General features: G+C 42.2%; 1 protein-coding gene across 4 annotated transcripts in view; it reads left to right on the top strand.

Moving 5' to 3' along the window:
* The window catches only part of CSMD2 (CUB and Sushi multiple domains 2), a 607,752-nt gene that overhangs the window by 542,102 nt on the left and 44,323 nt on the right, over positions 1-21,327 (top strand). For 3 of the 4 annotated variants that reach the window (XM_082686557.1, XM_082686556.1, XM_082686555.1), the window contains 4 exons: positions 341-514; positions 1,752-1,925; positions 8,017-8,190; positions 10,850-11,038. In XM_082686557.1, coding sequence (XP_082542683.1) covers positions 341-514; positions 1,752-1,925; positions 8,017-8,190; positions 10,850-11,038 — 711 coding nt within the window. The remainder of the gene's footprint in view (positions 1-340; positions 515-1,751; positions 1,926-8,016; positions 8,191-10,849; positions 11,039-21,327) is intronic. The other variant, XM_082686558.1, reaches the window with a different exon arrangement.

Genomic DNA, 21,327 nt, shown 5'->3' with positions numbered 1-21,327 from the left:
GTGTGGTGGTTCCTAACCAGGGTACCACCTGAACCACCTGATGAGCTTTTCTTAAATATGCACATGTCTGGGCCTTATCTCAAGAGATCGTGAGTCGTAGGTCCAGAATACTGCCTGAGCATTTTGAAAGCTCCTTGGCTCCTTCTGGCAATAATTCCAGTTGAGAATTACTGCACCAGGCTAACACTGTGCAAGTCACTCTCGTGACCCCATATTCTGCTCATGAGACCCAGTAAAGTTAAACAGGTCCTATTTTTGTCATTATTCTTGCTACTCAGAAGCAGCATGGTCCCTCCTCATGGGGCTGACTTTTCACTGAGCACTTTGTGATCCATTTCAGTCATCTCCTGTGGAGAGCTCCCCATCCCGCCCAGCGGACACCGCATTGGAACACTGTCCGTCTACGGGGCGACAGCCATCTTCTCCTGCAATTCTGGCTACACGCTGGTTGGCTCGAGGGTGCGGGAGTGCATGGCCAATGGACTTTGGAGTGGCTCCGAGGTTCGCTGCCTTGGTGAGTGATCTCCCCAGACCTACCCTGCCCATGTTTCCTTCCATAAGACAAGTTGGAGCTTTCTAAAGCTGGATCCCAGTCTTCAAACAGTATCATTTTATCTATGGCATAAAGTGCTTAAGCCAAACACCAGCTCTTGGACATCCACCATGACTAAGACCTTGAACTTTCTTCTCTTGGGACACCCAAAAGGATGAGAAAAACTTCAAGTCTGATGAGACAAAGTTCTATTTATAAATATATACACACACATACTTATACATATGTACATACATAGATACACATGTGTATAGAAGGAATACATAAATACAAACATACATCCATATACATATATACATACATGTGTATATATGTGTGTGTGCATATGTATTTACATGTGTGTATGCACATGTGTATATATGTGCACATACATATATGTATATAATAAGCAAATGACAAAAACACAAAAACAACCTGGCTTACAAAGGACAAAATTTTTCATTTTCCCCATGGCCAATCCATTCCCTACCAAACCTTAGATTCTAAGGTATTCTTTCTTTTCACTTCTTTCTCAGATCCCTCAAGTCCAAAGGAGGGTCTCAAGCTACACAGACCTAACAGTGTAGATTGGAGGATGATCTCCAGAGTGAACAGCGCTGCCCTCCCATTGTTTCAGGCCCCTGTTAGGGATACAGTCATGAGTTATTTCCACAAAGAGCCAAGAATACCAGTGGAAATGCTAGGAATATACTCTACCCAAACCCCATTCAATAAAATAACACCTAGGTTACACTATCTGTGTCTCCTGCCACTCAAGGAGGAGGAAGAATGGATTTAACCAAACCACCTATTTGTGCACAGTTATTTTCAATTCCACTAGGCTTTGATGGCTTTAATGTAGACCAAGGTGCCCTTCTTCCAGTAGATGCTTGGTCAATGCTGGTTGATGGAAAAAAAAAAAAAAAGAGGGAGCCAATCCCAGAGGCAGGGAGGTGACAGTGATCATTTCTGAAACTATAGTCCAGAGGTGGACAGCCTTTTGGAATTCAACCCTGGGATTTGGGCTTGCCTCTTCCATCACATCTAGGATCCCTAAAGCCATTCCTAGATGGCTACTCCTGAATGGCTATCCTGGATGGGTGGCTGGGTCCTTGGTCCTTTTCCTCACCATCCCTGACTCCCCCACCCTAACCAAGCTCCTACTCCTCTTCTATAAGCTCCTCCTTGATTTACACTCTTTCCTCATCTCCCACCAAAGCTGGGCACTGTGGAACCCCTGAGCCCATCGTCAATGGACACATCAATGGGGAGAACTACAGCTACCGGGGCAGCGTGGTATACCAGTGTGACGCTGGCTTCCGCCTGATCGGCATGTCCGTGCGCATCTGCCAGCAGGATCACCTCTGGTCGGGCAAGACCCCTTTCTGTGTGCGTAAGTATGTTATCCACTCTCCCTAGTCACGGGCTCAGACTCAACATGGACTTGCTCCCTTGTGCTCTTGATTAGGTTTGCTGGATGTTCTGAACGCTTTATTAATTTTTTTTTGAAAGACGCATCATTGCATCTCATTTTCAGTTTTTGGCATCCTTCATTACTGTTTTTGCCTTCACCATCACCCTCCTTGGTATTATTCCCTTTGGTTAACTTGTTTGTTCATTTCTAGCTTTTGAGTTGGGAATCCAATTCATTTATTTTCATTTTTTTTTTTTTTTACTGTTACTGATATAAGAGCTTAAGGCTGTGAAATGTCTTCCAATAACTGCTCTAAGCAGATCCCAAAGTTGATAATAATTAATGCTTAATTGTTTATTAGAAATTCTGTAATATGGGTATAAATTTCTTCTTTCACCAAGAAGTTTCTTAATAGTTATGTTCTTTTCATTTCCAGACAAGAAGGGCCATTCTACTTTTATTTTGTTATTCATTTCTAATATTATCACGCTGTGTGTAATATTTCTATCCCATGGAATTTATCAATGCTCTCTTGACCTCATATTTGATCAGTCGTTCTGAATGTTCCATGGGCATTTGAGAAGAAAGGGGGGTAGGGTGTAAATTTTGGTGTATAATCCTAAGATGTGCCTTGATTGTATTCTGTGCCTTCTGTATGCTTACTGACTTTTTGTCACTTGACCTGTTTTGCCCTGAGAGGTGTGTCCTAAAGCTTTCTATTCTTAGTGTTCTTCTACCTATTTTTCCTTGCATTTCCTCTAGTTTCTGCTACATAAAGGTAGTTGCTGTGTTATTTGGTACATACTTGTTCAGAACTATTATATCTACATTGCAGATTGTTATTTTAGCCTTTAAAATGTCTTCTTTGTCATTCTTAGTATTTTGTAGCTTGACTGGCCCCCAGCCTGATATTAAGCTTATAACCCCTACTTTCATCCTTTTAATGTTTGCCTGGTATACTTTGAGCTATCCCTATATTTTACCCTTTCCAACTCCTGTGTACCACAGAGAGTTGGGCCTTGCCTTGTGAGACCATTTGAAACATTTCTCTTTTAATAGGTTAGTTATACTCATTTACATTTATCTCTATGACATACGCTTGGTCTTACATATGTCCTGTTTTATGTAACTGTATGGGCAAGATATCATACTCGGCTATTTCTTTCTCCATGTGATGTTTTCGATGTTTTCTCTTTTTTTAAGATTTTATTTATTTAACAGAGAGCACAAGCATGGGGAGCAGCAGAGGGGAATGGGGGAGGCATGAGCAGGGTGGGGGCAGAGGAAGAAGCAGACTCCCCACTGAGCAGGGAGCTCCAGGGACTCAGTCCCAGGACCCAGCCATCATGACCCGAGCTGAAGGCAGATGCTTAACTAACTGAGCAACCCAGACACCCCTATGATGCTTTCCTTACTATTTTTTTCCCCATTTCTATTGGTATTTAGGAAATTTTGTAGAGTTTTATGCCCCTTTCCTACAGTCATTGCACTGACCTATTGGGATTTTTTTTTTTTCAGTTTGTTCACATTTAAGATGGACTTTCTCTTGCAACAGTGACTTCAGATCAATTTGGGCTGCTCCCTGCCCCGCTCTTCCTTTTCCGTACAGTCTTGCTCTCCACAAAGGCTCACGATAGAAGTGTGAGCAAGTTCTTCCCAGGTGTCATGTTTGTTTTCAATTTACACATAATTTAAAGTTTATAGCATTCTCTGTTTTGGTTATGTTGCAAGCCTGGGCTTTCTATAGTTTTATTTGTTCTTCTTCTTCATCTGCAATTTTTTTTTTTTAATTTAGATGACCACCATTATTCTCAGTTGCCTAGAAGTAATTTGGAAAATTCTTCACTTTTTAAAGTTCCCCAAAGTGAGCCTTTATGTAACATGCAGGGCTAGTTTTGTTGTTTAATTTTTTAAGGCAGGTTTTTGTTTGGAATTCTTCTACTTCATCTGGTTCTTCATAGATGAGATGGGGCAATAAAATAATGAGACGCACTGAATAAACAATGCGTGAAAAATTAGCTTTAATAGCTGTTTCAGTATTAGGTTTAAACAAAGCAAGACCCATCTATATTCAGTCACTCTTCCAGATGGGCTTGAACAAAACATTTGGTTTTCTCCAGAAGATGCAAATTCAGATGCCTCCAAGTAATTGGCACAGACTATGCATGTGGAGATTCAGGTTATAAATAATAGGGAATGCTGGGGTCTGAGAGTAAGTGGAGAATGTCTGCCTAAGCCTAAAGATGTTTGATTTTAAAACCAGCACGCACAGAAAAGCAGGGTAGTAAAGCATCTGGACACTTGGCCCCTGACCATGGTTGCCTGGGGCGTACCCAGACCTCCCACCACCTATCCTGTGGCTCTCTGACTTCAGATGGGTTCATTGACCTGCCTAAGTCTGCTTCCTTCTCTCCAAAAAGCAGATACTTCGGGGTATAATGGGGATTAAATAAATGCTCTTTTGGACCCAAAGCAGTGCAAACAGGACCCAAGAGAGGCGTGAAGCCAGCTCTTGCTGTTGCTATGACCGTGGCGGTGTCGACGCTGCCACATGACAGAACCCAGGACCTCTCGGACCTATCCCCGTTGTGTCCCAGAGCCCAGAGCTGTGGGGGGCATCTGGAGGAGGAAGGCAGGAGGAAAAGAAGAAGCATTTATAAGTGACAACTCTGTGGTCGGGGCTGTGTGAGCCGTCACCCCGTGTCAGTCCAGGGTTTCTGCAACCATCATCCTCAGAACTCCCCGGCAATCCCACCTCTCCCGGAAGCTCTCCTGCCCGTTCCCACACATCCTGCGTGATTCCACCGCTTTCCTGAAGACCTGCCCTCCACCTTCTCCACCTCCTCCACCTGCATTCTCAGCAAGGGCTAAGGCAGGTAGCGAACACAGCATGGAGACACAGAAGCTGGGTTGAGGACTCAGATGAACCGCTGAGAAACTGTCCCCACATGAAATTCCCGGCTCTGAGGAGGACAGTGGTGCCTGCCTCACAGGATGGTGGGGAGGCAATGAAATAATGCAGATGGACCCCAGTAATGATTAGCTGATTAGATAACCTCACTTTCTATTTTGCAGAGATGAAGGAAGCCAGCAGACAGTAACTCCTTTTAGCTCCTGCTTCCCATCGACGCATCTGTCCTTCTCCCTTCCCTCCTACCTCTGTAGAAGAGTCTCTCCAGGCCCAAGGCTATGCCCTCTCTTGATCCCCAGATCTCCTCCCTCCTACTTCCTTAATGACCCTAATCTGCTTTTAACTTTCTCCTCTGTACTGCTTACCTTTCCTTTCTGTTAATTTCCTTCAAGCCCTGAGGAAGCACACAAGCTTCACGAAGACCTCGATTTTCCTTCCTGGTGGGGTGTTCTCCACCTCTTTTTTGCAGCTTGTACCAGTGAGGGTCCCCAGAGAAACAGAGCTCCCTGGGGTATCTGACATTTCTTGAGGCTCTCCCTGTGGCTTTGGGGACACCTCCCCCGTCTCCCCACCCCCATCGAATTTTCTTTTACTGCCTCGCTGACCATACCTCCATTTCCCTTGCAGGCACCTTGGTGACCTGTCCTTCAAAAGGCAGCACCCCCAAAGGTTTTCTACTCAGCACACTTCCCTCACTGGACACCAGTGGTTTTTAGCCTTTGGGGAGGGGCTTATGACCCTCTGTGAATCTGTAAGAGCAACGGATCCTCTCCTGAGCCCTCTGCTTTCAGCCAGCATTTGGCATGTCATTTCTGGGGGTTCACAGACCCTATGAAGCTTATCTCCACTCTCCCACCGCCTTGCTGATCTGGCAGGGTCCTCACCATCTATGCGACCCAGCTTAGATGGCCTGCTCTTTCCTCCGGGAACCCTCCTCAACCCTCTTTCTCCGCTGTGGAGGATAGATGTCACTGCTGCGTGTGTGCCTGTCCCACACAAGCACGCTGTCCTACAACAGTCTGCTTCCCCAACCGCTCTTCCGCTGGACTGGGAAGTGAGCTCCCTGATGGCACAGACCATCTCATATCCCTCCTTGTGTAGCATCAGGGCAGAGCAGGGTACCTAGCACAGAGAAGAAACTCAGCAAGATTGAGAAGTAAATACACAAATCTATTTTCAAAGCAATTCTGCTTATGAAATCCAAAACCTTACTTTAAAGATAAAGAAAGTGAACCCAGAGAGAATTGTCTGAAGGAAGGAAAGAGCAGCACTGAGTGCTGAATCCTGGTCAGCTGGCCCCTAAAACCCCTTCTCATCCTAGCTAATGAGGCAGACTCAAACCCCACAGACTGCTAGCCATGTGTGTTCCGCTCTGCCCAGCTCTGTCCGCTAGAGTCAGAGATGCTACTTTTGGGATTTACACAAGAGAATAGACCCAGACTGATGCCAGAGTTGGCCACAGCAGAAACAGCTCTATCCGTTCTTGCCCCGCCATCCACATTCACACGAGCTGGGTTTGGGGTAGGTTCTTTGTGGATCCAGTTGTTGGGGTAAGAAAACATTCCTCAAGGTTTCTCAGCCTCAAGATCCAGAACAAAGGGAAAGTCCTGGCAAGACCATTACCTGAGAATTCAGTCCAAAGAGACTGGGTACCAAGCAAGTTCTAGAGAGATCTAAGGACTAAGGAGCAAAGCAGAAGGCCCGTCATCCATCTGTTTGTACCTCACATGTTCCTTCACTCGGCAGACATTGCTCAAGCTCTTCCTACATGTCAGGCTCTGGTACAGACCCCAAGTGTGTAGCGAGGAACAAACCAAAGACCCTGCCCTCGTGCACCTTACCCTCAGGTGGAGGGAAATAAGGAATGAACAGACAGAGAACTACATGTAGAGTGTGTCAGTTACTGTGGAGAAAAATGGAGAAGGCATAGGGCCTGGGCAGTGCTGGGAGGTTGTTTGTTGGGTCATAAGGGACAGCTTCACTGACTCGGTGACATTTGAGAGGAAATCTGAGGATATGAGGGCCGGAGCCAAAGGATGTTCTGGCAGAGAGGAAAGCAGGGGCCAAGGCTCTGGGGCAGGCCCGTATACTGAAGAAACCTCAGAGAAACCAGTGCCTGGGTGGAGGGATGAACTCCAGTTTGAGGAGGAAGGAAGAAAGCTGGTACAGAGGGTAACCCAAGCACTCTGGGGCCAGGCCTGCCAGCACTGGGGCCACTGTCGCCACCCAGCCTATGGCTGAAGAAATTACAAAATCCTGCATAGGTGCTGAAATATTACCATCATTACTAATAAAGCTTAAGTCAGAAGCCATAGCTTCACATGAGAGCCCAGTGGGGTCTGCTGAAAAAACCCAGGGTGGGGTAGAGTGCCACCATCAGAGACACACTGCAGGGGCAGCACCCCTCCACTGTTAGGAGGGAGCGCCGTCTTCAGAGGAGCACCAGAGAGCACTGCTGCCCACGGGCACTAGGTCCTGAGAGGAAGGGGCCCAATCGGGTCAAGCATGACTGTTCATTCTACCCAAATAGCACAGATCGGCTGCTCCACATGACCTAGGCCAGAATCAGCAAAAGAGCCCAGAGAAAGGCCAGAAATCACTCCTTCATCTGGAAGGAGGAGAGGGGAAATGTTGTGCTCTCAACAACAGCTTCGGCTTCCCGAGGCTGGCCTGCACCATGGGTGGGGCAGGGGGAGCCCACAGGTCGGGCAGGGAAGCAGTTCCTCTGTTCAGGCTGGGTGAGTGTCGACTCTGGCTCTGTCAAGCACAGCCCGGAGATGGGCTGGGTCTGAATCCAGCCAAGGGGTGGCCATCACATCTGGGATGGAGAGTGGAGAGGGGGAGCCATGGGGACAGAGACCAAGAAAAGGAGGGAGGGCTGACTACCCAGACAACAGACCTACAACCCAGGCCGGAGGCCCCATGGGGAGTCACAGAAGGATTTCTCTAGGGTTGTCCAAGCTACAGATACACCTTCCCAGAAGAAGGTGTATCCACATGTTGATTTCAGGAGATAAAGGTTTTTCTGCTAAAGAGACCATAGTTAGACGTAGGGCTGAACTTCCCCTGTGCTCATGAGAAATACCAGGCGAGAAAAGGATGAGCTTCTGGGGCTGCGGAATAATAGGAGGACTTACCTCTTGTCTGTTTTGGTTGCAGCAATTACCTGTGGACACCCAGGCAACCCGGTCAACGGCCTCACTCAGGGCAACCAGTTTAACCTCAACGATGTGGTCAAGTTTGTCTGCAATCCCGGGTATGTGGCTGAGGGGGCCGCTAGGTCCCAGTGCCTGGCCAGCGGGCAGTGGAGCGACATGCTGCCCACCTGCAGAAGTGAGTCCCCCTTCTTCTTGCATTTGGCCCCCAGTACTGCTGCCATTTGGGACTCTGTGACCCAGTAGCAAAAGCCAGCAGATTCAGTCCTAGCGTGATTTTGACACAGATGGGGAAGACTGAGAGCAGAGGAGGGTCATAAATGAGGATTTTCTCAACCCCTAGACACAGCCATGTCTATCTGTGTGAAGATTTCATCACTGGTTACATAAGCACAGCAAACAGGGTGTGCCTTTCAAAATAGAAATGAGAAGCAGTCTTCTTGTTTACATTGCACAGGACAAATACTCATCATTATCCGATGAAGCCCCATTCCTGAAGAAAGAAAAAAGCAGGAAAGTTAGAGTGAAAAATACAAAACTGAGAGCATAGGGGTTGAGAGGAAGCAGGAAGAAGAACAGAACCCAAGGAAGACCCTGGGCAGAGGGTATTCTGGCCCCATCTGGGCTACTTAGGAAATAGTCTCTAAAGATTTTCGAGGCTGGTCACAGCAGTAGGGATGAATGGAGCTGCCTCATCCCAGGAAGGGCCTGGCAGACTCAGTGATGTCTGAGTGGAGCGTCAACTCCGGCAGAACATGAATGAGTCCAGCCCTGACCTGGAGGTGGATTGTCTTTATTGTTGTGAGAACAGAGTCCCTGGGACAATAGCTCCTCGTTGTAGTATGTGCAGGAGCACGGTGATTGGCAGTGTGTCATAGGTCATTTGTAACTGGTGTTAAAGGACTCAGATTTTCAAATAAATCAAGAGGCATCACAACTAACCCTAAAGTAACATCCGTCTGGTAACCTTTGAAGATGCCATTTTGAGGGAAAGAGCATTCCAGAAAACACAGGAACAACTGCCATGACCTGGTGTTGTGCCTTCCTATGATCATGTGTTGAGGCAGGAAAGAGTTTAGAACTTGACTGCTGGGGGTGTCGTTATCCCCCATCCCCTTCTCGAGAACTGTGCTCCATCTCCACAACACGAGATGCAAATTCCCCTGTAATTCCAGCTCCCACCCGTGACGGTCCCTTCCCAGAGTAACAAGCTCAGCAACTGGTCTCAGAATCCGAGGGATGGGCTAAAATCTTAGAAGTTGTGGCCTCTGGTCCTGCTCCCGCCAGCCCATTTTTTCTGCTGACAGAATGACTTGTCTCAAATGCAAATCTGATTGGATTGTTCCCTGTTTAAAACACCTTCCCAGACTCACCATTGCCCTCACATCCGTACTGTTCTTTGCCATGGCCTGACCTCTGTACTGGGGTCTGGCTGCACTGAACCTCTGCAGTGTCCTCTCCCACACCATGCATAACCCCCGGGCAGTCCCTGGCGGTCAAATGGGTTCTTCTCTGTCCCCCTTGACTTTTACCCAACAATCAAGAACCAGCTTGAACATGGCCTTGCCTTGGAAGCTCTTCCTGCTTCACCCCCCTCCACTGGGCAAGATAAACAGCTTTGTGCCTCTGGAAACTTCTCTGCTAGACCTTTCAGAGTGCTTATTAAATAAAATAATTGCTGGTTTGTCCTTTCTCTCTAGACCAGCAGTTCCCAAATGGGAATGATTTTATCCATCTCCCCACCCCAACAGGGGACAGAGGTCTAGAGACATTATTCATTGTCACAGGTGGAGGGCATCTCTTGGCATCTAGTGGGTAGAGGCCAAGGGTGCTGTTAGACATCCTGTAATACACAGGACTGCCCCAACAACAAAGAATTATCAGCCAAAATGTGCATAGTGCCAAGGTGGGAAAAGCCTACTCTCCCCTGAAAATTCCTTGGTGTCTTTACTGCTCAGGACACCACTTGGTGTTCGGTGCACTGGATTTACAGCACAGGCCGTAAAGAGTGTCAGTCAGTACATGCTAAGTATTCATTTTGTGATGCCAACTTCTCTGAGCCTCAGAGAGGCTCATCAGAGGTAAAAGTAACTTATACTCTAAAAACTTATCCAATTTAGAAAAAAATACCTGTCCCGCCACCTTATTTGACGAGTAGGAGACCACAGTAAGCATTTTGAAAGCAAAAGCACACATCATGGGTTATAAATGTACTGTCATTATCGTAAAATACCCCTCTGGTTTTGAGTTAAGCTGCTTTGGAAACACTTCAGCATGTAGCAGTCAAATTTATCCCCAGGATATCAATCTTTCCCTGAAATACTCTTCAAAGTGGTTAAAACATGTTCCAGAAAAAGATCAGCCCCTGCTGGAGTCAGCTCAGATGTATCTGTTTCTCAGCTGATGAGCTTTGCTGGGTCAGGGATGGGGCGCCCAGAGATGAGGGAGTCACACCATCCAGGGACTCCTGTATTCAAACAACTCCTCATCAGGCCTGATAAAGTTAGCAGTAGAGGTCTGTGCAGGGGAGCACTGTGGAGGGAGAGGCTAACCAGACTGGGAGGAGGTGGGAAGGCTTCTCCAGGGAGGTGGAGTCTAGCCAGATGTGAAAAAACCTATCCCTTAACCAGGTGATCAAGGTCAGTGATCAGAACATACAACTGCCTGAGGACCAGCTCGTTTTCCCAGGTGGGATCGGCTCTGTGCTACCAGTTTCGATCTGGAAATATGGCCCTACTGGGAATGCATGCCTGTTGGGACTTAGGAATTCTCATTTAAAACCGTAAGAAAATCTTCACATAAGTATTTCTGGGTCTGATGGTCCCATTCCGTTACAGTCATCAACTGCACAGATCCTGGGCACCAAGAAAACAGTGTTCGTCAAGTCCACGCCAGCGGCCCGCACAGGTTCAGCTATGGCACCACCGTGTCTTACCAGTGCAACCACGGCTTCTACCTCCTGGGTACCCCTGTGCTCAGCTGCCAGGGCGATGGCACGTGGGATCGTCCCCGCCCCCAGTGCCTCTGTAAGTAGGGGTCATCTACTCTAAGTGACCCCCGTGCAGACTGATGGGGTGGCCCATGTCCAAGAACAGTCTTCCTTGAGTGTGTGTGTGTGTGTGTGTGTGAGAGAGAGAGAGAGAGAGAGAGAGATCACAATGGCAGTCACTCTGGCTGTTCCTTGGGCCCTGTAGGATTACTTCCAACACCAGTTCATGTACTGTCTTTCTTGTGGGCCAGAAGCCTATTCTCCTTCCTCTCTGGTAGTTAGTCTCCTCTTCAGCTCTCAGGGGTCCCTTCCTTTGCGACAGGCTGTCTGGCACAACACTCTCTCCCACCTTACCCCTTCCTTGCTTTTCCAGAAAAACAACCCATGACCCCCTTTCTTTTGAAGGATGGAGGCAGAAATGCCACAGACTCTGGAGGCTGGGTATGGAGCCTACTTAATAATATTTTTTTTTTAAGTGGCAAAACAGACATCCATCTCTTGTTCCTAGTCTTTGGAGAAAAGCTTTCAATTTTTCACCATTAAGTATGATGTTAGCTGGAAAGTTTATGTAAATTCCTTTATGAGTGAGTAATTTCCCTTCCTAACTAGAAATTTCCCTTCTATTTCTAGTGGAAAAAATTCCCTTCTATTTCTAGTTTGTTGAACATTTTTACCATGAAATGGTGTTGGATTTTGTCAAATGCATTTTCTGCATCCATTGAAATGACCCTGTGCCCCTCCCACCCCCCACTCATTCTGTCAATATATGGTGTATTACATTGATTGATGTTCCTCTGTTGAACCACTCTTGTGCTCGGGGAACAAATCACACTTGGTCATGGTATAATCCCTTTAATCTGCTGCTGGACTTCATGTGCTAGTATTTTGTTACGGATTTCTGCAGCTATGTTCGTAAGGGATATTGGCCTTTTTTTGTGATGTCTTTGGCTCTAGTGTCAGGGTGATGCTGCCTTCCTAAAATGAGTTGGGAAATGTCCCTCTTCTTCTATTTTTAGGAATAGGAAGATTGGTATTACTTCTTTAAAACCTGGATAGAACTCAGCAGCGAAGTCATCTAGTTCTAGGCTTTTCTTTGAAAGTTTTTTTATTATTGATTGATTCTATTTTTTTTTTTGCTATAATTCTATTCAGATAGTCCACTTTTTCTTGAGTAAGTTTTGGTAGTCTGTGTACATCTAAGAATTTGTCCATTTCATCTGGATTATCTAATCTGTTTGTATATAACTGTTCATGTTCATAATGTTCAATAATCCTTTTTATTTCTAGAAGCTTTGTTGGTAGTAATGTCCCTATTTTCATTTTTTATTTAATAATTTGAATCATTCTCTCTCCTCTCTCTTCTCTCTAAAAATTATCTATCTATATATTTATTTATTTAAAAGAGAATGCTGGGGTAAGGGCAGAGGAAGAGGGAAAGATTCTCTGGCCAGCTCCTTGCTGAGCATGGAGCCCAAAACGGGACTATCCACAATTCTGAGATCAGGACCTGAGCCATAATCAAGAGTGGGACACTTCGCTGACTTAACCACCAGGCAACCCCACATTTGTCGATTTTTCTTTTTTTAAAGATTTTATTTACTTATTTGACAGAGATCACAAATAGAGAGGCAGGCAGAGAGAGAGGAGGAAGCAGGCTCCCTGCTGAGCAGAGAGCCTGATGCGGGGCTCAATCCCAGAACCCTGGGATCATGACCTGAGCTGAAGGCAGAGGCTTTAACCCACTGAGCCACCCAGGCGCCCCTGTCAATTTTACTGATATTTTAAAAGAACCAATTTTTGGTTTTGCTTCTCTTCTCTATTGTTTTTCTCTTTATCTCTGCCATTAACTTTGTTATTTCCTTTCTTCTATTTGCTTTGGGTTTAATTTGGTCTTTTTTTCCCTAGTTCATTAAGGGGAAATGTTGGGCTGTTGGTTTGAGATCTTTCTTCTTTTTAATGTAGACATTTACAGCTATAAATTTCTCTCTGAGCACTGCTCTCGCTGCATCTCATTAGTTTTGGTATGTTTTGTTTTCATTTTTGTTCACTTCAAAGTATTTTCTAATTATTCTTCCAATATCTTCTTTAACGTATTGATTATTTAGGAGTGGTTGGTTAATTTCTATAATATTTGTAAATTTTTCAAACTTTTCTCTGTTATATTTAATTTCATTGCATTGTAGTTGAACATACTTTTCATAACTTTAATCTTTTTAAATTTATGGAGACTTATTTTAGGAATTAACACATGGCCTATCCTAGGGAATATTCCATGTGTGCTTGAGAAGAGAGTATTTTCTGCTATTATTGGGTGGAGTGTTCTCCAGATGATTGTGAGGTCTAGCTGGTTTATAGCATGGTCACTATATTTTCTTGTAGGTCTTTTGTCATGTTGTTCTATGGGGTAGTGAAATCTCATACTATTATTGTTGATTTGTCTATTTCTCCCTTCAATTCTGTTAGTTTTTGTTTCATGTATTTGGGATCTCTGTTGTTAGGTACATATATATATTTATAATTTTATATCTTATTGATGGATCGAACCTTCTAATCACTAGAAAATATACTTTTGGTGTTTAATGACTATTTTTTTCTTTAAACTCAATTAGCCAACATATAGTACATCATTAGTTTTGATGCCTTGTTCAATGATTCATTAGTTGCATATAACACCCAGTGCTCATTACATCACTTGACCTCCTTAATGCCCGTCACCTTTTACCCCAATCCCCAATCCATTTCCCTTTCTACAACCCTCAGTTTGTTTCTCAGAGTCTATCCTGTCTAATATTAGGATAGCCATGCCAGCCTCTGTTGGGTTGCTGTACACATGGTATATCTATTCCCATCTCTTATTCTCAGTCTATTTGTATCTTTGAATCTAAAGTGTGTCTCTTTTAGACTGCATATGGTTGGATCATGTTTTTTTTTTTCTATTTTGGTGATATCTGTCTTATGGTGTTTAATCAACATTTAATGTAATTATTGATAAGGTAGGTTTTACATCTGCCATTTTGCTATTTGTTTTCTATGTATTTTATGGCCTTGTGTTTTTTAGTTTTTGGGCTTGGGGAGGTTTTTTTGGTTCTCCATTCTCCTATTGCTGTTTTATTTTTCATTAAATAGATCTTTTCTAATGTAACATTTTAATTTCTTTATTATTTCACTGTGGGATTTTTAAGTTATTTTCATAGTGGTTACTCTGAAAATTACAATCAACATTTTAACTTATAACAACATGGTTTGTATTAATACTAATTTAATTTCAGTTGTATACAGAAGCTTTGCTCCTACATAATTTCATTGCCTCCCCCGTCCTTTGTGCTGTTACTATTATACCAATTACATCTTTAGACATTGCAGGCCGACCAACACAGATTTCCAATTACTGCTTCAGGCCATTTCTCAGCTAAGAGAAGAAAAATTACAAACAAAAAAAATAAACTTATACTGTAGTTTATATTTACCTATGTAGTTACCTTTACCAGGGTTTTTTAGTTCTTCATGTGCCTTCAAGTCCTTTCAGTTCAGCCTGAAAGACTTCCTGTAGAATTTCTTTATAATTTAGAATTTTTTTCTAGGTTTGCTAATGGTGCATTCTTTCAGTCTTTATTTGTCTGGGAATGTCTTAATTTTTTCTCCTTCATGTTTAAAGGATAGTTTTGCTAGCTATAGAATTCTTGGTTAAAAGTCTTTTTTTTTTTTTTTTTTTTTTTTTGGTCACTTTAAACATGTCAAACTACTGACATATTTAAATTTTAAGTCTACCATCCTATTTTGTATTTTCTGTTGTTCTACCCATTCAGTTTCTTTCTTTCTCTTTTTTTACTGGCTTAACTATTTTTATAATTCATTTTTTTCTTCTCTACCAATAAGTAAGTTATATGCTCTACATTTTAATGGCTACATTAGGAATTATAGCAGGAACATTTCACTTATCAAAATCTAGAGTTAATCTTTCTTCCTCCTTTATCATACAAGAACATTAGAACACTTTAACTTCATTTACCCTTTTCTGACTTTTACATTATTGTTTTCTTATATCTCAATTTTGCCTTATTTTTTAATTCACAATATATTATTGCTGTTGTTTTATGCAATTATTTTTTGCTTAGATTTATTGACATATTTGCCACTTTCTTTGTTTTTTTTGTTTCTTCTTATGCCTTGTCCTTCCTCGTGGAACATTTTCCTGCTGTTTGAAGGGCATCCTTTAGAATCCTACTTAATGAAGATCTGCAGGTGGCAAGCATTCAGTTTTTGTTTGGCTATGATATGTTTATTTGTCTCTCATTTTTTAAGGATATTTTGGGGGGGTTAAGAAATCCAGGTGGACAGTTATTTTCTCTCAACCCATTAAAGAAATCTTTTTAATATCTTCTCACCTCTTTTATTGCTATGGAAAAGCCAGCTATCAGTCTTTCACTCCTTTATAAAGTCTGTCACTGTCTTTGGTTTTCTGCATTTTCTGTAGTTATTAAGTGATAATTTAGCTGGATCAGAATTTCAAGTAGACATATTTGGTGGATTCTGCTGGCATTTATTATTAATGAGAAGTCTGCTTTCAATCTAGTCATTATACCTTTTAGGTAGTTTGGTTATTTTGTTTTGACTTCACTGACTTTAAAATCCTCTCTTTCTTGTTGGCATTCTGAATTCTTTTACATTGTGTTTAAATATTTTATGTATCCTTCTTAGGATTCATTAAGCTTCCTGGCTTTTTTGACATCTGGGGAATTCTCAGCTATGTATTTCTATAAATATTGTCCCTCCTTATTTTCTTCCTTCACTACTTCTGGGACTCCAACATTAGACTTTCTTCTGCAATTCTCTGTCTGAAACTCTTATTCATATTTCCCATCTCTGATAGATTTCCCCGGTTCTCTCCCTGTTAGTAATTTACATTAATATTATTGGGAGTCTTTTAGGTTGAACTAAGTTTTTTAAATTCTATTTTATTTTTTTTAGTGTCCCAAGATTCATTGTTTATGCACCACACCCAGTGCTCCATGCAATCCGTGTCCTCCTTAATACCCACCACCAGGCTCACCCATACCCCAACACCCCTCCTCTCCAAAACCCTGTTTGTTTCTCCTAATTTAAAGTTGAACTAAAATTCTGTTCTAGATAATCAGCTATCAGTAGGCTTGGTGGGCTTTTCACCTCTTCCTACAAATCTTCTCATTATTTTGCTATACAGATAAGTTTGTTCTTTAAAAATTGTTCATAGTAGCTTGTCTGTCCTACCATTTGCTAATTATTCATTTTACTTATGTCTTAGGTGAGGTTTAACCATTCATTGAGTTTGTATTTTCACTTATTTCTTTTGTATTTGAAATGTTTTTTTTTTTTAAAGATTTTATTTATTTATTTGACAGAGAGAAATCACAAGTAGATGGAGAGGCAGGCAGAGAGAGAGAGGGAATCAGGCTCTCTGCTGAGCAGAGACCCCGATGCGGGACTCGATCCCAGGACTCTGAGATCATGACCTGAGCCGAAGGCAGCGGCTTAACCCACTGAGCCACCCAGGCGCCCCGAAATGTTTTATTTGTTGTTTAAATTTGCTTGATTATTTATAGTGTACTGTTCTTCTATAAACATGTCTTTTTATGTCTTTTACATATTAAATATACATATAATGCCTTCTATATCTGATCATTACAATATCATCATCTTTATGACTAATTCTGCTATCGTTGTTCCTGCTGATTTTCACTTACTATGACTTATTTCTCATATGTTTTATTATGTTTCCATTGTGATTTCTTATTGGACTTATCTTAATCTGCCAGAGCCATGAACTAGGCTCTCAGTCTTGCAGAAGTCTGAGTCTAGCCAAAGCCTAGAAACAAGCTAGCCATTATCTCTCAAAAAAAAAAAAAAAAAAAAAAAAAAGACTAATGGGGGCGCCTGGGTGACTCAGTGGGTTAAAGCCTCTGCCTTCGGCTCAGGTCATGATCCCAGGGTCCTGGGATCCAGCCCCACGTTGGGCTCTCTGCTCTGCAGGGAGCCTGCTTCCTCCCCTCTCTCTCTCTGCCTGCCTCTCTGCCTACTTGACAGAGATTTCTCTCTCTCTCTCTCTGTCAAATAAATAAAATCTTAAAAAAAAAATTTTTTTTTTAAAAAGACTAATGCTCAGTAGTTGCTGATACTTTTTGCTCCAAAAAACCAATTATAACTTCTTTTTCTCATTTGGGACTTACAAGGTGCTAAACTCTGCCTTCACTAATTACTGAGACCACTGCATTCTATCATTATTGGGGACATAGAAACCAAAACTAAGAGGCAGATCTGCTCTTCTTTTTAGAGCAGATTTCCCCAGGACAGTAATGTTTGTTACTCACTCTGAATATGAGCTTCAGCAGGACTTCCAGAAAGATGATATGCCAACACCAGGACCCAATTAGACTATTCATTTGTTGATGGGGGAAAAGTAAAGAAGTTTTTCCCTTGATTTGATGAGAACATTTCAAAAACACAAGACCCTGAGGAACTTTCACTGCCTATAAGATCCCAAGTGACTCTCAGTAAAACCATTTTCACTGATGTTTCATGATTATCTTGACATTATTTTAGTAGGCTAACTTGAATTTTTACTTCTGGAAGGCAAAAATACCTATGAATGGGCTTATAGAAAATTGTAGAGTACTTTACATATCCCCTGATCAAATCAGTCAGTGAAAATCAGCTGTTCCTTCCAGGTGAAAGCAAACTGTTTTAATTGGCACAGATGTGCAGGGACCAAGGAAAATGCATGACTCAGGTCTATATCATACGCTATTTCCCTGATAAAGTGCTTTAGAAAACAGTGGAAGCCCTGGAGGCTGGCCAGCCATTGGTACAAGTCTCCATATTTGGGGTCTAGGAGCCAGCATGGGGTCCTTTTCCTTTTACTGTGGGACTCAGCATAGCCTACACCCAACCATAAATTCTAATTTGTGTTATTGTTTTTTGCTTAATTGTAATTTTATACTTTTTCCTCCATCTCCTGTTATATATGTATTCTGTGTAAGGCAAGAAAGTCTGCTATTACTTGCAGTGCTAAATATCTAGCTTGCCTATTTTTATGTACATATTTAAATTTATTTGCAGTAACTAATTTACAGTTAGAAACTAAACAGCCACTGCAGGATCTGGAGATCCCATTTGGACGTGGGCATGAACATTAAAAACATTTTTTAAATGTTTTTATATTGACAAATTGAGAAATGCAGTAGAATTTCACCTTCTCTGTGTTCATCACCTCCCTGATTTGTATGCAAATGCACACTGAATATAAGTTGTTCCTCTTTATTATTCTCTTACATCCTTTTCTTGTTGTTCCTTACCCACAGCAGCCAAAAGGTATTGACACTGTTTTATCTTTTCTCACAAACATTTTTATTGTTGACTTTTTTCTTCTTTAAAATAAAAAAAAAAAAAAACACAGGAAAAGAATACAACAATAGAGTAGACTCTGGCTGCTAATTTTACAAATACCCAAGTGGTCTAGATCAAACCAGTGACAAATAAATAATTTCAGGCATTGCATATACATTTTCAGAGACCATTAGACAATATCATAATTTAACACTGTCCTCAAACTAGCCAAAGACAAATTTTATTTTATTTTCTTTAAAGATTTTCTTTGTTTATTTGACAGAGTGAGATCACAAGTAGGCAGAAAGGCAGGCAGAGAGAGAGAGGGAGAAGCAGGCTCCCTGCTGAGCAGAGCCCAATGCAGGACTCGATCCCAGGACCCTGAGATCATGACCTGAGCCAAAGGCAGAGGCTTAACCCACTGAGCCACCCAGCGTGCCCAAAACAGAAAACAATCCAAAAATCCCTCAACAGGAAATGGATGAAAAAATGTGGTATATTCACACAGTGATAGGACAGTCAGTCTTGAAGATGGTCCCGATTACCCCACCTATTGGTATTCATGCTTTCATGTAGTATCTCCTGTACTGTACCAGGGTTGGTCTATGTCAAGTGGTGGTGTGTGACTTACAAAGTAGGTCATAAAACATATTTCCTCCACCTTGCTCTCCTGGATCAGTCACTCTGGGGGAAGCCAGTTAGTTATCTATTGCTGTGTAACAAACATCTCAAAACTTAAAATAGCAACTGTTTGTATTCTCTAACAATGATGTAAGTCTAGAATTCAAGGCTTAGCAGGTGTATTAATCTGAGTTGTCCAAAGAAACAATCGCCAATTGGAGATTGTATAGATACAGAAATAGGTATAGGTATAGATATAAGTTTTTATATCTTTATTTTATATCTAGAACTAGATCCAAGATGGCCTCACTAACATGTCAGGGAACTTGGTCCCAGCTATTGCCCAGGACATCATGATTACTCTCCACATGGCTCCTGTCTCCATGTAATTTCAGTAGTCTAAGACAGACTTCCGTACATGGTAGCAGTCGTATTCCAAGAAAATGAAGGCAGAAGATTAAGAGGCTTGGTCTCTTAATCCAAAACCCACCCAATGTCATTTCCACCACATTCCAGTAGTCAAAGCAGGTCACAAAGTCAGCCCATATTCAAGAGGAGGCAAAAAGGGTCCACCCTCTTTCTTGCCTCTGGAACATTCTCTATACTGTAGCCAGAAAGATCTTGTTAAAGAATAAATCAAATCACCTCACTCCAGTAGCTGTGCTCATAATAAAATCTTAATTCTATACCATGATCTGGTTCCAGGCAACCTGTCCTTCCATGTCCTCCTCCATTCTTTCCTTGCTCAGTTCATTCCAGCAGGCTTGGCCTTCTTGTTCTTCCTCAAACACACCAAGCTCATTGTCCCTCTGGGGCCTTTCCTTCCCTCAGAATGTTCTTTTGTAAAGCTTACATGACTGGTCTCTTTAGATCATTCAAATCACTGGTCAGATGAAACCTCCTCAGAGAGCTCTTCCTTAACCACCCTACTCAAAAATAGCACTCACAGCCCACCCTTAAATACCTTTTTCCTGATGGAGCTTTATTTTTCTTCAAAACACCCCTTAGAATTACCTACGTTTTTTGTTTATAGTCTCTCTTCTCCACTAGAGTATAATTTCCATAAGAGCATAGATTCTCCTCCCAAACATATAAAACAGTGCCTAACATATAACAGATACTCAATAAATATGTGTTGAGTAAATGAAAGAAGCTGGGATCAGCTATGACAAAAACAATGTGAAGCAAACCCAGTGACGTTGAGCATTGCCCTGCTCTATCTTGTACATCTCAATTCTGGTATTCTCATCTTCCTTTTTTAATTGAAATATAATTGACATACAACATAAGTTTTGGGTATACAACATAATGATTTGGTATTTGTATGCATTGTGAAATGTTCACCACAATAAATCTAATTAACATTCATCACCATACACAGCTTTAGAATTTTATTTCTGAGAATTTTTAAGATCTAGTCTCTTAGGAACTTTCTTTTTTTAAATTGTATTATGTTAGTACAGTACACCATTAGTTTTTGATGTACACTTTTGCTTTGATGTACATTTTTGATGTACATTTTTATTGTATTATGTTAGTACAGTACATCATCAGTTTTTGATATAGTGTTCCATGATTCATTGTTTGCTTATAATACCCAATACTCCATGCAATCCATGTCCTCCTTAATACCCATCACCAGGCTCACCCATTCCCCCAACCCCCTCCCTTCTAAAACCCTCTCTTTGTTTCCCAGAGTCCGTAGTCTCTCATGGTTTGTCTCCCACTCTGATTTCTCCTCCTTCATTTTTTCCTTCTCCTAATGTCCTCCATGCTATTCCTTATGTTCCACAAATAAGTGAAAACATATGATAATTGACTTTCTCTGGTTTTTTTAAAAGATTATTTATTTATTTGACAGAGAGAGAGAGAGGTCACAAGTAGGCAGAGAGACAGGCAGAGAGAGGGGGGAAGCAGGCTCCCCACCAAGCGGAAAGCCCAATGCGGGGCTTGATCTCAGGACCCTGAGACCATGACCTGAGCTGAAGGCAGAGGTTTAAACCACTGATCCACCCAGATGCCCCAACTTTCTCTGTTTGACTTATTTCACTTAACATAATCTCTTCCAGTCCCATCCATGTTGATGCAAAAGTTGGGTAGTCATCCTTTCTGATGGCTATGTAATACTCCATTGTGTATATGGACCACATCTTCTTTATTCATTCATCTGTTGAAGGGCATCTTGGCTCACATTTTAGAACTTTCAAAGTATTAGTATTAGTAACACAGTTTTAGGAACCATAGTCACTGTGCTGTACATTACATTCTCTGACTTATTAATGTTTGTTCCTTTTGACCTCCTTCACCCATTTAGCCCACCTCCCATCCCCTGCCTCTGGCAACCAT

Source organism: Mustela nivalis (assembly GCF_964662115.1).
Source record: "Mustela nivalis genome assembly, chromosome: 10".
Lineage (NCBI taxonomy): Eukaryota > Metazoa > Chordata > Mammalia > Carnivora > Mustelidae > Mustela > Mustela nivalis.
The sequence above is the reverse complement of the archived record's forward strand: the minus strand, read 5'-3'. Positions and strand labels throughout refer to the sequence as shown.